The sequence below is a fragment of the Vulpes lagopus genome, chromosome 3 (genome assembly GCF_018345385.1).
Source record: "Vulpes lagopus strain Blue_001 chromosome 3, ASM1834538v1, whole genome shotgun sequence".
Lineage (NCBI taxonomy): Eukaryota > Metazoa > Chordata > Mammalia > Carnivora > Canidae > Vulpes > Vulpes lagopus.
In genome coordinates this window covers 111,357,881-111,371,930 of record NC_054826.1, presented here as the reverse complement: position 1 = coordinate 111,371,930, position 14,050 = coordinate 111,357,881, and the positions used below count along the sequence as shown (strand labels likewise).

Here is a 14,050-nt window from a genome sequence, read left to right as displayed (position 1 = left end):
TTTCATTTCACAGTATTTATCAATTCTGTTTTCAAGATCAGATCATTTAGAAAATCATCTGAAAACTCTAATGAATAATATGCTTCTAATTTACAACTTTTTTTTTTTTGGATTATACAAATGAAGCAAGTCGTTTTGAAATCCTGCCCAGTACCAGGCAGAATTTTTGAGCAAATCCATTCTGAAGAGTTGCTGTGACCCCAAAACCCCAGCTTTGGGCCTCTTCTCAACCAGGTACAGGGGGTGGTCAGTAGTCCACATTCCGCATGGCAGCCACCGTGGTGGCAAGGCGACGGGGCAGGCCTTTGCTGACCTGCCTGTAATCCTCAGGTTTGGTCTTCAAGAGCGTCACGATGTTCTGGAGCGTGCGGGATGGCTGCAGGCCCAGGGCATCCATCACATTGATCAGATAGTCTGTGGGGAGGAGGAGCAGACGCACACAGCTCAACAGGTTTTGCACCAGGTAAGACGGAGCCCTAATAGCCTCCATGAGTGAGATACAGACATCCACCCCAAACCCCCCCAATTCCAGGTGTCTGCTCTGCCCCCAGCAGCCAGGTCTTTACTCTGAGGGGTTTTCCAAGAGGATTAAACCTACTGTCAGCTTGGGGGCACTTGGTTGAGGGTCCAACTCTTGATTTCAGGTCATGATCTCAGGGTTGTGGGATCTGTCCCTGCATCATCAGGCTCTGCGCTCAGCACAGTCAGCTTGGGATTTTCTCTCTCTCCCTCTCCCTCTGCCCCTCCTCCCTGCTCATAAATACATAAAATTCCTCCAAAAAAACAAAACCTACTGTCAGCCTGGCCCAAATGCAGGAATTCTAGTTGACTAAGGGAGTAGTCAACCCCATGGCCATGCCCTACTACCTACTGCACACTCAACGCTCCAGCTGGATCTATGACCTATGCTGGGACTCCTGAGTTACTGGCCACACTCCCCAGCGGGCCCACTGACCACATGGAGAACCGAAGGAGTCCGGGGACACATGGGCTTATATGAGCAGTGACAACAGCTTCCCAGCACAAGCCCCACTATGAAGACAAGGACAGTGTCTGAGGCAGTGGCCTGGTACAGTTCCCATATTTCCCACTTTACCCCTTGGGGTCCTAGTTAGAGACAGATTCCTGAGCCCACCCCAGACCATGTCAGTGAGAATCTCTAAGAGAGGGCTCAGGGACTCTGTCCTGAAAAGTAGCTCCATGACGCTAAACACTAGGCAAGCCTGGGCAACACCGGCAGAATGGGGAGGGAGAAAAGTGGTTTCCAAGGTGGGGGTGAGCTCGGTGAAGCCTTTCCTCTCTGAGTCCCTGCATCCATCCCCGATGCTGCATTGACGAGAGGATGAAAGGGGCCAAAGGCCACGGGAAGAGCTGATGTGTCACAGGTGATAAATGAGTGCAGCCTTGACTTCCTCCTTCCGGGGCAGGTCCAAGTCAGCCCTGAGGGGAGCACTCTGCAGCGTCCTCTGGTTCCTTCATCGTCCTACCCTAAAGGGTGGCAGATGGCAGACCCCGCAGGCCCCTGCTCATTTTCTGTCCACTGACCGGTTACACTCTTCTGGCGGACTGGACTGCAGCTCCAGGCATGGCTAACATCTTCTCTCAGGTCTTCTGGAAGGCCCAGCATAGGGCAGGTTCCACAGAAGGTGCCTGCTCTGCCCTGGCGGGCGGGCTGACTCATATCCAACTCAGGGTGAGCTGCTTCCCAGGAAAGGCGCCAGCAAACGGCCAGGCACCTGTCGCCTGCGCAAGTGTATCCATGACACTGAGCTCCACTCAACCGGGAGCCAGGAGCTGCACTGTGACAGCCCATGGTCTACCGTGACATCTTCTGTTTGGCCAGCACAGTTTTGTTTTGGATTTGTCTTTAAGGAGGCCACTGACCTCCTGCTCTCTCTTTAGTGTAACCACCTGGTAGCTTCACGTGCCAGTGTTAGTCTCCTGGCTCCTAACCACATGGCCAACAGTGTCAGCTCAGTAGGCCCAGAGATGGTCTAAAGCTCCAAGCACCATGGCTGGCACATAAAGGCTGCTCGGTCAGTGCGGAATGGGGAACAGATGTGAAGGGCAGTGGAACAGAGGGAGAAATAACATGGACAGCTGAAATCGAGGGGCACTATCCGCATCCCACCCATGTCGAGTGGTTCTGTCCTCCATGCTCCTGCCTGTATTAACAGGCACCACCTATGAACCCACAAATCTCCTCACCCTTCCTTCCTGAGCATGGCCGTTCCTCTGTATGTACTGAGAGCTGACTGCAGAGTGAAGTCGGGACACCTGGATTCTAGGCCTGGCTCGCTAGCGGCCCTGGGACCCAGACAGAGGTACCTTATTTCTAGTTCTGTAGCAAAGTGGTCATCCAGGTCATAGCTCTGTCTGGGTCCCCAGGGAGCTGATCTTTGAGGCTCCTACCAACCTCTCCCCAACCACCCCAAGAGCTTCTTCAGCTAAGGAGCAGGAAGGTCAATGGAATGATACCAAGAAAGTAGAGAGACCCCCTTGCACCTGCTTGCAGCACCCACAACCTCAGAGCACTGCCTATGGAGACAGGAGCGGGTAGGCACATGCCCCTCTGCCCTGGGAGGCATGCAGGTATCGTAGGTGGCCTAGTTATCCAACTGCCCTGTGCCTCCGAGTCCTTACCATGCCGGGGGATGGGAGACCTGCACTATGCACTGACCTCACAGGGGAGCTCTTGAGGTGGCCTAAGATGTGAGTATAAGGGCTTGGCTCAACGCCTGGTATGTCTGGTGCATGGTGACAGCTTAATCAGCTTGGGTTCAGGTGACTATACAGATGCAGCAGAAGGCAAGGGAGCAAACATGAGTCTGTGTCCCTCACTTCAACTCACCTCACAGAAGCCCCCCTCAAAGACTCTTGGCTGCCATGGCCTATCAGAATTCCCCATGATATTTTTCAAAATACAGATGTCCATCCTTCAACCCAGACTTACTAGGCCAGAATCTCTGGGGTGAGGCCTAGAGAATCTGCATTTTTAACCAATTCCACATCCAAACCCAGAGGTGAAGTCAAGGGGAGAGCTGGAGGGTGGGGGGCACCACCAGATGCAATGGGTCACAGCTATCCCTCCCACTGCCTGTCCCAGGGGCACCCACCGATGTCGGTGGCCAGCTGCTTGGTGGAGTGCGGGGTTAGCTCGGGGATCTGCAGGATCACATCACAGTAGGTTTGCATTGTGGCTCTAGCAATGGAGCCCAGCCAGTTGTCAGCCATGTTGTCCAACTCGGGCAATTCGTCCCCTGCAGAAGGAGAGAAGGTCACCAGAGGAAACCAACCTCGGGAGCTTTTACCCACCACCAGCAGCTTTTACCCCCAGGAGACTAGGCCCACGACAGGTGCCATAGGCCCAAATATGCCAAGAAGCTACAGTCTCGGTGGGCAACACACAGAACAGAGAGCAATTATATTTTAGGCCAACTGGTATGGATGGAGCACAGAGAAGATTCAGGAGAGGAGACAGTCAGGTGGGGGAGAGCGATCTCTGTGTTCTCAAAGATGGGAACTCAGTGCAGGCCAGTGCAGACTGGGAGGAAAGGCAGGAGGGGGATCTTGTGAGAAGGCAGCCCACGCCAGCTGAGAAGGCAGGTGAGCTGGTGTGGCCTACAGGGGACAGACAGATGGCAATGGTCAACACACGGGCAGCACATCAGAACTGAGACCTGGCCCAGGGCCATTCAGCACTGATGAGCGGGGTGCTCCCCAATCTCTCAGAGCCCAACTTTGTGGGACTGTGGCGGGAATCACTTGAGGCCTCGATTGGGCCTCAAGCGCCAAGAGTGTGGCACACTTGTAAAGCCACACACACGGTGACTCTCAGTGCCATATCACTCATGGGGAGGCAGAAGGAATATGTATGCAGAGTAGGAGGGGGCAACGTTGGGGTAACAGGGCTGGGCCACGGAGGGCACCCTGAGAATCACGTGGACCCCATGTCAGGGCAAACAGGCAATGACTGTAGGTCCCCAGCAAGGTTTTGATGTGACAGGCCCATGCAGGGAGAGCCCATCAGGCTGGGGCGGGGTGACGCAGAGATGAAGCGGCCACTCTGGCCAGACAGGCCTGAACTCTAGGCAAGGAGGGGGACACCGGACACTAAAACAACAAAAAAAGTATGGGGACGAGCAGTGAATAATACATTTAGGAGAAGATAAGCAAAATGCTACTACACCACGACTGCTAATAATAATACAGAACATAAAGCTACCATCTGGTCAAATACCATCTGCACTCGGGAAAATGGAAATACCACTGAGTTCAAGGGTGGGATGCCATTATTTATTCTTTTTAAAATTGTGACCTTGTTTTACATGTAGCATCTGTACAACAGACACAAACTAAAAAAGTAAAACACGAAAACAGGATGAGCATAAATGAGCATGAGGATAAGAAAGTGTGATCTAGGGCCTCCACCTGGAAACGGACTGCTGGCCTGGTAGTAGTGTGGCAAAAAACGCAGCAAGGCAGGGTCTGGGGGATAAACCTCATTGCCAGAGAACTCTGGCCCAGAAAGGGATGAACCTCGCAGGCCAGGGCTCAAACAAGACCCTCCACACAGTGAAGCTGGTGCTGCAGCAAGGGCATTGCCAAAGATTGACAAGAGCCCAGAATTGAGAGTTCACACCCAGGCTTCGAGTGCACCAATGGACTGTTTGCCGAGTACACGCGAGGAGAAAGAGCATTCTGGACAGACATCACCAACACTGTTTGAAAGAAATGGCCAGGGTAAACAGCACATGTGAGATGGTCCTGCTTATGGAGTGCGTGTGCAGGCAAATCTGTGGAGAAAGGCGCACTGGACAGTAGTAGTTCCTTAGATGTTAGTGGGTCTCAGGGTAGTAGATTTCTACTCAGAAAAGTTTATAATTTTTAAAAACTGAGAAAAAAATCCTTCAGAGCAGCTAGAGTGTGAGCATGTGGGGGCAGGAGACAGGACTGTGTGCCCTAACTGGGTGGGATCCAGAAGGGTCTCCAATCCCAGGCCAGGGTGGAGCTGGATCTCATCTCATAGGTTCCAGGGGCCCTGGGGGTTCTTAAGCAGGCCAGGAATAATTAGTCAGAGGGCAAGGGCAAGAACCAAGATATGGGAGCAAAATATACAAAATGTAGGACAGAAAAGAAATCTCAAGAAGGAAGGGTGTTAAAAGGCCAGCCCAATGAAGTGGGCTCAGCAGCGCATCAGCTTTTGAGTCTTACTGTGGGAATGTCTGGCCCCGACCTACCTGGGCCACACTCCCCACAGGGCCACTCTGTGCCTGGGCCCACCAGGCTGTCCCCTTTGCCCGTAACCCCAGCCACAGAGAAGGGAGCCTCCGCAGGGCCCAGCACCACATCTGGCTGCCCCTGCGGGAGCCCGCCCCACTGCAGGCCCAAACTCGGCATCCCCACTGAGGGAGGGGACGTGGTAAGCACAGAGATTATAGTTCTCTTGCAAATTCCCCTGCTGTAACACACATCCTATGGGTGACCTCTGGACATACCACTTCTGAGTTCCCAACATTCAATTTCCTTCTGGGAAAAAACTATGCAGAGATTTTTTAAAACTCCCTTGTAAACCACACGGCTTAGGAAAACTCATTTATCTAAGCCTAAAAGTTCCTACTGGCTGCTCACTGTCTTAAACTTTAAAGTTCTTAAAACTTGCAAAGGTTAACTTGCTAGAAATCTCCTGGGTAATTCTTCCCAGTTTTCTGTATGTTTGAGATTTTCTGTAATATCATGTTGAAAGGGAGGGGGTAGAAAAGAAAAGAAAAAAGAAAAGAAAAAAGAAGGGAAAAGAAAAGAAAAAGACCCAGATGGACTTGTTGTTTTCTACCACTGTTACAATTTTACTTTATGGTTGGAGTTTTTTCCCTCTTAACAATGCCCAAAGCAACGGCCTAGCACAGAGTAAGCAATTAATAAAAATCTCTTAAGTGAATGAATGACTGAAAACAATTACAGTTTAACTAAACCTGTATGTATTTATTTGCAGTGGGACAATAAGACTTTATGCTCTTCCTGGTGTGATGCAACAGATAGAGACATGGCACCACTGTTTTCTTGCCAAAGAGTTTGAGCTTGAATTTAATCCGCATCAATAAGAGATACATGACGTTGGGGCACCTGGGTGGCTCCAAGTTGGTTGAGTGTCTGACTCTTGGATACCTATTGGTGTATTTATGTGTGAAATAATAGGATGCCTAGGATTTGATTTAAATATTCTCAAAAAATATATATATGAGAGGAACATATAAAACAAGAAGCCATTCTGGATGCCAGACAAGGAGGAGTACCTGGGGCTTGACTGTACTGGTCTGACACCCCATGTGTGCATGTGTGTGCGCGCGCACATGCATATGTACATGCAGGAAATGTCTATGAAAAAAAGAAACTTTTTTTTAGAATTTAGAAAGTATATTAGCAAATAGATGGAAGATTTTTTATGATAACTACTGTCAACATTTCAGGATACATATACTTTTTATACAAAATATAGAGTCTTATAAAAATTTTTCAGACGATACAGAACTATAGTGAATAAAAAGTAAACATCGTTCCCACTGTACCTCCCACGCCCTGCCCAGACAGAGCCACTGTGACCAGCTTCAGATACATCCTTCCAAACCTGTTTTCTATGCTTTTACAGACATATGTACATGTAGAAATACACAGGGTTGGGTTTTTACAAAACAGAAGTCATGTTGTATATGTTACTTTGTGTCTTGCCTTTTTTGTCTTAACAATGAAAGATCTTTCTTGTCTTAGTAAGAGAGCAATATTTTTTTGAAGATGTCATCTCTAAGTACAGATAGGTCTACCTCTCTTCTTATAGAGAAGATTTTAAAGAAAATACGTATGTCATGTATATGTCACAATATACTTAACTACTTCCTGAGAAGCAGATATTTGAGTTGTTTCCAATCTTTTGCTGTCACAAACAGTTCTGCAATGATAACCTCCATGGGCACATAAACATGGATTTCTCTAGGATGGACATCTGGAAGAGGGACTGCTGAGTCAAGATGTTAGGTTTACTTTGACTCTTGATACAGACTGATGTACACAGTCTTTAATAATTTATTCTCCCATCCCCAGGTCCAATCTTTGGTTTTCTTTGTTTAAATAAGTGCGAGCTGTCACACATCTGGTAGAATGCATACAACATGCTACCTATGTTTTGGAGAACAACTAGAAAGTCAGTGGCATATACCCACCTCCCTGGTCAAGAACCCCGAGGGTGCCTGCCACCTGCCCCCCATGCATATGCAGCAGGCAGCCACCAGCCTGGTCCCGGGGAGCCCTCTCTTGCCCTGCTCTGAAGCTTCTCGCCATGTCTGCATCCCCCACCTTGTCCTCTGGCTTGGCTATAAGCATTCTTTCTTAGTTCTTTGTTCAATAATGAAAGGGTGAGAATCATTCATGTGTCACCGCAGCTCATTCAGTCTTAATGCTGCATTTCATTGAGTGCATCATAAAGCACATATCCATTTTACTGTGGACAGACGCTTGAGTTGCTGCTAGATTGGGGCTATTTGCAAGTCACCGTGAATATCTTTATATGTGGGGGCACATACGGAAGAGATTCTCTGTATAAGTCATTAAATATATTTTACAATATTTTTTTACAATTTTATAATATTCTTTTATCCATTTCACTATATGGATATCAAAAAGTTTTAACCAATCTCTACAATTTCACATTTATTTTTCTTTTCAATGTTTTGTTTTTATAAACAATGCTGGGATGGACATTCATAGAGTTATGATTATTTTACTTGCATAATTAACTGGCAAGAGAATTCTCAGTCTATGTCTGGCAGCTTCTTGTTCAGAAGCTGTGCTGTGTTATCTGACATGTAAGTATATCTATCTGTCAGAAGCTTGCTGCGGAACCTGCCTTTTATCAACATAACGGGTCACTTTGGCCTGGCTTTTATCTTTTGCTCTGATTCAACTTCATCACCTTGCTTTCTTTTTTTGGATTTACATGGGATGCCTTTTCACATCCCTTTATTTTTAGTCAATGTGATTTTATTTTCAGTGTGGCACCTTTTAGTAAGCTGCTGAAATCTTTTATATACCATGTGATTCTTCTGTTTGCTCAGCCTTACAAAGGAAGGCCTAGAATATCCCATATTAGGAATAAGATGACTTTGGATCAGAAAGTATGTGGTCCCTATTCAAACCTGGGCCCAGATAATGAGAAAAAGGAAAAGTTTTAATCTGTTATATCTTCACTCTGTCAGTTTAGAGACTGAGAAGCATTAGGGAGCTGAGAACAAGCTGTGGCCAGAAACATCTGGAGAGGAAACGTCACCTCCATGGTGATGAGCTTATGTTTGTCCTAACATAACTTGTCATAACAAGTTATGTTCTTTTGGATGCTGCTTTACTTGGCACGTGGTCCACAGAGAGGAAGCTCGCACTGGCCTGGTGGGATTCTTGCCCCCAGAGCTTGTGTAACCCTGGCTCTGCCACTGCCTCCCCAGCTGAGTTCCTCCCCAGGGATGCTCCGCATACAGTGAGAGGGTCCAGAGGCCCTCTCTCTAATCTGCTCTGTCCTGCAAAAGTTCCTCAGGGGGTATAAAAGGTGGACCCCATCTTTCCTGTCCCTATTTTAGATGTTCAACAATTCCCTCAGTGGGAGTCTGGAGAGAGGTGTGTGCTAAGGATCAGGGAGCTCCAGCTAAACCCCTCCTGGCTTTCAGGCAAGCCTCTCTCACCTTGCTCAGGAGGAAAGGGCAGCTTCCCAGCGTGCAGAGCCAGCTCCAAAGCAGAGTCCTCCTGAGTCACAAAAGGCTCAAGATTCAGAGGGAGGGACATGATATACTGCCCAATCTGAAACACAGGAAAGCACTTTCAGTCCACATTGCCACACACAGCTAATTATTTCTGCAGTATATTCATGTGAAGACAAACAGAGGGGCAGCCCAAGTGGCTCAGCGGTTTAGCACCTGCCTTCAGCCCAGAGCGTGATCCTGGAGTCCCAGGATCGAGTCCCACATCAGGCTCCCTGCACTGAGCCTGCTTCTCCCTCTTTCTGCGTGTCTCTCATGAATAAATAGGTAAAATCTTAAAAAAAAAAAAAAAAGAAGGCAAACAGAGGACAAACAAAAGCACGTGACCTGGGGCGATCCCAACTCTGATCTTTCCCATGTGTGCTAATACTGCTATGACGGGACCTTCAAAAAATCAATGGCAATTTGCATGTGTATCACAGATTCATCCTCACACTAATGGCTCCACTATTCTTGGAATGCATTCAGTGCAATCTTTACTTCAAATGAGGTAATGGACACCAATAAGCACTTGCACAAATAAATATAAATTATTACTATTCATAGATGCAAAACCAGTAGGATGCTAACATTGACAAGTGCAGGGCCAACTAAGAATCCAAATCCTGTCTTCTGGATTTGGCTGTGGGTCTCTCCTTTAGAAGTGATCTAACTAAGAGAAAGAAGGAATTTTGTTGGGAAAAAAAAGCCATTAATAATTATAAATTAATTTGTATGGAAAACTGTATTGTTTTCATAATACAAACTCAAGAAATAGAGATCGACAACACCTTCTTGGCTAATGGGGAATTGGAAAAGACAGGATTACAAAACATTTGGGATGAGCCCACAAATAATACAATGCTTATCACGTATTTATCAGATGCACATGACTTGGCCATTATGGGTATACTTTAGATGCCAGTTTCTATTAAAATTCATAACTGTTTTGCATTTTAAGTGTACATTTTTGTTTCAAAATAAAATTGATTTTCAGATTACAACATACTGCTTTAGTTTTTGTTTTTGTTTTTTAAAAAGGTCTTTGAGCCTATTGCTGCTTCTTTTTGGTTCTATATTTATTCCATATGTTTGAACTTAGAGTTGATACTGATTCTGCAAACTGAAAATCCAAAGATTATCCAAGTAAGATCTTCCCCTCCTGGCCTCATACACATCTACATGGTGGCAGACTCCCCAAATCTCCCAGCACAGAAGGAGATTCCAAACATTTCCAAACATTGGATGTGGGCTGGTTGTAGTAAGTCTCAACATCCTCTGATCCATCATGCTAACAAAATGGTTAGTTTGCTCTCCCTTTAAGGAGGTACACAGATAGTAAAATAAATGAAATCAGCATTTTTTTCTTTTCATTTAACTTGGTATAATCTCTTACTCAAATTAGGCACATGGGCTGCTTTCCTCACTAGTAACAAATGCCACTGTACAATTCAGCTTAAAAATGGCAACAAATGCATCATTTTTCCACAAGACCAGAGAAAGAGAAGGAGCTGGCTTCTGGGCTTGGGATCTCTCCCTTCTAATTCCACATGGCAGGTACTTCCTGAATACCTACTCTGTGCAAGGACCCCAGGCATACTCCTATTTGGTATGACTTTCATGACTGTAGTCATAACATTCTAGCTAAATCCACTCACCCAGTTTTGCCTGAAATGAAGCGTCAGGATCATCATACCTTGCAACTATGTTGTTTTTTCAGTTTCCTTTCTTTTTTTTTCCAAAGCATTTTCTCCTATTTCGCCCTTCTATAAAATGCCCACGAGGCTCTGTGTGGGAGAGGGCGTTCACCAAAGAGGTGAAGTGTCATTTAAGTGCAAAATTTCAATCATCTGATATCTTGGACTTCAGCTAGTTGGTGGAGCCTGTGGAGACTGCTGTGGTTCCTAGACAGATTCCATGACCCCTGGTCTTTCTTGGGAGTTCTATGTTCATCTTTTGGAAACCAATGTGGAAAGGGATGCTTACCATCGCGCCTGAGGCTATTTGTCTACTATTCCCACATATTCAATAAATACTCCTTGATATCCTGTTTGGGTAAGCTCAGTGACACAGGAAAAATGAAGAGCTTTGTGGTCAGATGGACTTGGGTTTGAGTTCTGGCTCTACCACTGTGGGATCTTCCTGGTGTCACCATCTCTGACAGAAGGATGACCAACCTCATACTCACTTCAAAGGGCTGTGCCAAGGATGAAATTAATGTCATATGATACACGCATAAAGCACCTGGTGTCCTAACAGAGCGGTTGCGGGATAAATGGTCCCTCTACCACCCCTCCACAGCCTTGCTGCTTGCCTGTGAAATGCTACCACCAACCAGCTCACTTTGTTGCTATCAAGATAAAATTCTGTCTAGGCCACGCACTATCTCACGACACTGATAAAAGCCTCACACTGTCCTTACACACAGCGTGTGTCTGATAAGTGCTCACTTCCTGAGTTCAGGTCATCAGCCCCCAGGCACAATCCCTAACTGGTTGGGGGTGGGGGGTGCCATGGTAGGTGGGAAAGGGCCTGGAAACAAATCTGGGCCTCCCCTACTCTTCCACATCTCAATTACCTCAAGTGTGAAATCATTCAATAACCTCTCAGGTCCCTTCAGCAACATCGTTTCCTGAATCAATTTAGATTGTACTACAATGTTTCAGTTCTAAAAATAAGATTATTCCCATTGGTTGTAAGACCCAACCTACATCTTAATAGCTTCATCAGTACAGGTTCTCAGGTACTGCCTTGGAAAACAGGAGGAAAGTGATTGCCATTTTGAACTTGACACTGCTCCCAACGAACAGAGAGAACAATGCCATCCTCTTTGCTGCCGCCAGTGGGACCACCGGACACTTCTAGCTGTACACTAGTTACTTTTAAAATTCCTTTGTATCTCTTACAATAGACTCATAACTTACAAAGCAGTGGATTCTAAAGTGACAGCCTTAGGCAAAAGTTGCTTATCTCAGAATCACCCTAGAGAATGCCAGAAATCTCCCGCAGTGTGAGGTACCTGTGTTTGGAGTACATTACTCCTTCCTGGTGCCTGTCATGCACACTGACATCTAAGGGCAAAGGAGCTAGACTGCAGGCAGGAGTGAAAAGAAAGGCCACATGCGGGCGTCTGGGGAACTGTCCACTCCCAGGGGTGAATGGAGAAGGCGGAAAAGACTCCAAGTTCTCTGTTTCCCAGCAGGGTTAATTCTGTTCTTTAATATGGAGCCTCTGTAACTACAGTCCTTAAGGGATTTCTTTCCTGCTGTGAAATTACACATGAAAACATCACACAGGGCTTGGGGCAGGGTAGGTGTTACTAAAACATTGGCTGAATTTGAATTCAGAACTACATCTACAGTATTCCTCTGAAAAGTCATAAAGAAGAATTTGGCCCCCTGCTTCCTGTCCTTCCAAATCGGAATTTCCTATGTGCATTCAGGCTGTGATGCCCTTAGGTGGGGGTCACACTTCCCATCTGGAGAGATGGAGGAGGGGTATGAATGTGTTAAGGTTTTAAAATTAGCTTGTGTTGTCAGTTGATTTAATAAGGGCATCAGCTGCCTTTGCTTAAAGCCCTGGTAACAGAAGACAGCTACCCAAAAGCAAAGGTTCAGACAGCACAAACATGGTAATGACTACTTTCCCAGAAGGGCCAGAATCAAAAGGCAAGGCACGGTGGACACTGCTACAACCACCCCAGAGAAAAGCCCCCAGAAGCCCTTACATTGCTGATGTACTCCAGGGGAGTGAGACTGAAGGTAGGCAGGTCGTCGGTCAGGGTCTCGCCAATGCCTGCTGTGTTCCAGCTCTAGGGCAGAAAGGAGAGAAAGCAATCAAGGTCACAGAAGCCAGGGGGCCCCGGAAAGTGCCACACACAGGAAAATACTCAGAGAATGCAGCATTCCTACAGGTGTCTTTGGTTGGAGACAGCCTTGGGAATCATCACTATTCAACAGACGAGGTATTTCTCAAGTCATCACCCTGAAGCCTGCCACAGAGAAAATAGTTCTTTCTCTTTCTGGATTCCTGCAGATACATTAAACAGGAGCTCCTGCCTACTTAATAGAACTATTTGCTGAGAACTGTTGTTCCCACTCGGTCTGTGAAGATGGATGTCTCATGGTCCGAGTTTCTTCAGTCTGGTGGGCACACGGGCTTAAGAGCTGCTGGGCACAGCTAGCCTGACTCCTGGGTCTTCAGCACTCTAGAGACTAGGACCGCCCCGAATCCTCCACAGAGGCCCCATGTAAATACCTACGTTGGGAGGGAGGCCTGGGCAGCCCTTTCTGGCTGCAGGAATATCCAAACCATATTCACTCATACTATTTACTGCTTTTATTTCTTTCTGATTTCTGCACCTATTTCTCAACTGATTCAGAGCTCATAGGGAAAGGGAAGGGAAGGAACCTCCAGACCCCACCAGCTGGGACCCTCTGTCCCCTGTGATCCCTCTGTCTGGGGAGATGCTCTTCCTTCTGACATTTAAAATGAGAACGTCGGTGCACCTGGGTGGCTCAAATGGTTAAGCATCCGACTCATGATCTCAGGATCCTGGGATCGAGTCCCACATCAGGCTCCCAGCTCAGTGAGGAGTCTGCTTCTCCCCCTGCCTCTCTCCCTGCTTGTGTTCTCTCTCTCTCTGTATCTCTATCTCAAATGCATAAGTATAATCTTTAAAAAATTAAAAATAAAATTAAAAAAATAAAATGGGAATGTCTATGGTATCACTGTGTGAGCTTTCCCAGCAGTCTCTCAAGAATCAGGCAAATTACCAGCACGTGTGTGGTTACAGAGTTCAGCTTGGCACACCTTCATGCACGAATCTAGTTTCTTAATTCCAACCTGAGTCACCCTAGAGCCAGCCTGGAAAACAAGGCTCTTTCTGGCTGTACTCCTGGAGTGACTCCCAGGTCACGTTGTAGCTGTTCTCTGCAGCCACCTGATGCCATCTGGTTGCTTGATCCTTTAAGCAACGTTCCGGGAATGTAATGACCACGTCCACCTCTGGGCTCCCGGCCCAGCCTAAGCCTCAGCTGCCCTCCCCATGTTCCCCAGCACCAGCTCAATTCTAATATTCTTTGCTTGAGACAAGTTCTTTTCTTCCCCACCTCCACCTGGGTTTTCTAAACTCCTGTTCTTGCTTGAGAATCCTCCTCTGCTTCAAAATAGCCTAATTTTCTTCAGTTACCTCCCACCCCATGGAGAAGAAACACTGTGATCATCCACATGTACTGTGTGCCCATGATGTACAGAGCCTCGTGTCCCGCTTG

General features: G+C 46.9%; 1 protein-coding gene across 1 annotated transcript in view; it reads right to left on the bottom strand.

Moving 5' to 3' along the window:
* Positions 1-14,050, bottom strand: part of COG7 (component of oligomeric golgi complex 7) — a 74,776-nt gene continuing 60,726 nt past the window's right edge. Inside the window, exons 14-17 of the mRNA XM_041747976.1 lie at positions 12,505-12,588; positions 8,724-8,838; positions 3,117-3,260; positions 1-414 (exon numbers count right to left, since the gene is read on the bottom strand). Of these exons, the coding sequence (XP_041603910.1) occupies positions 248-414; positions 3,117-3,260; positions 8,724-8,838; positions 12,505-12,588 (510 nt within the window). The 3' untranslated portion in view covers positions 1-247. The remainder of the gene's footprint in view (positions 415-3,116; positions 3,261-8,723; positions 8,839-12,504; positions 12,589-14,050) is intronic.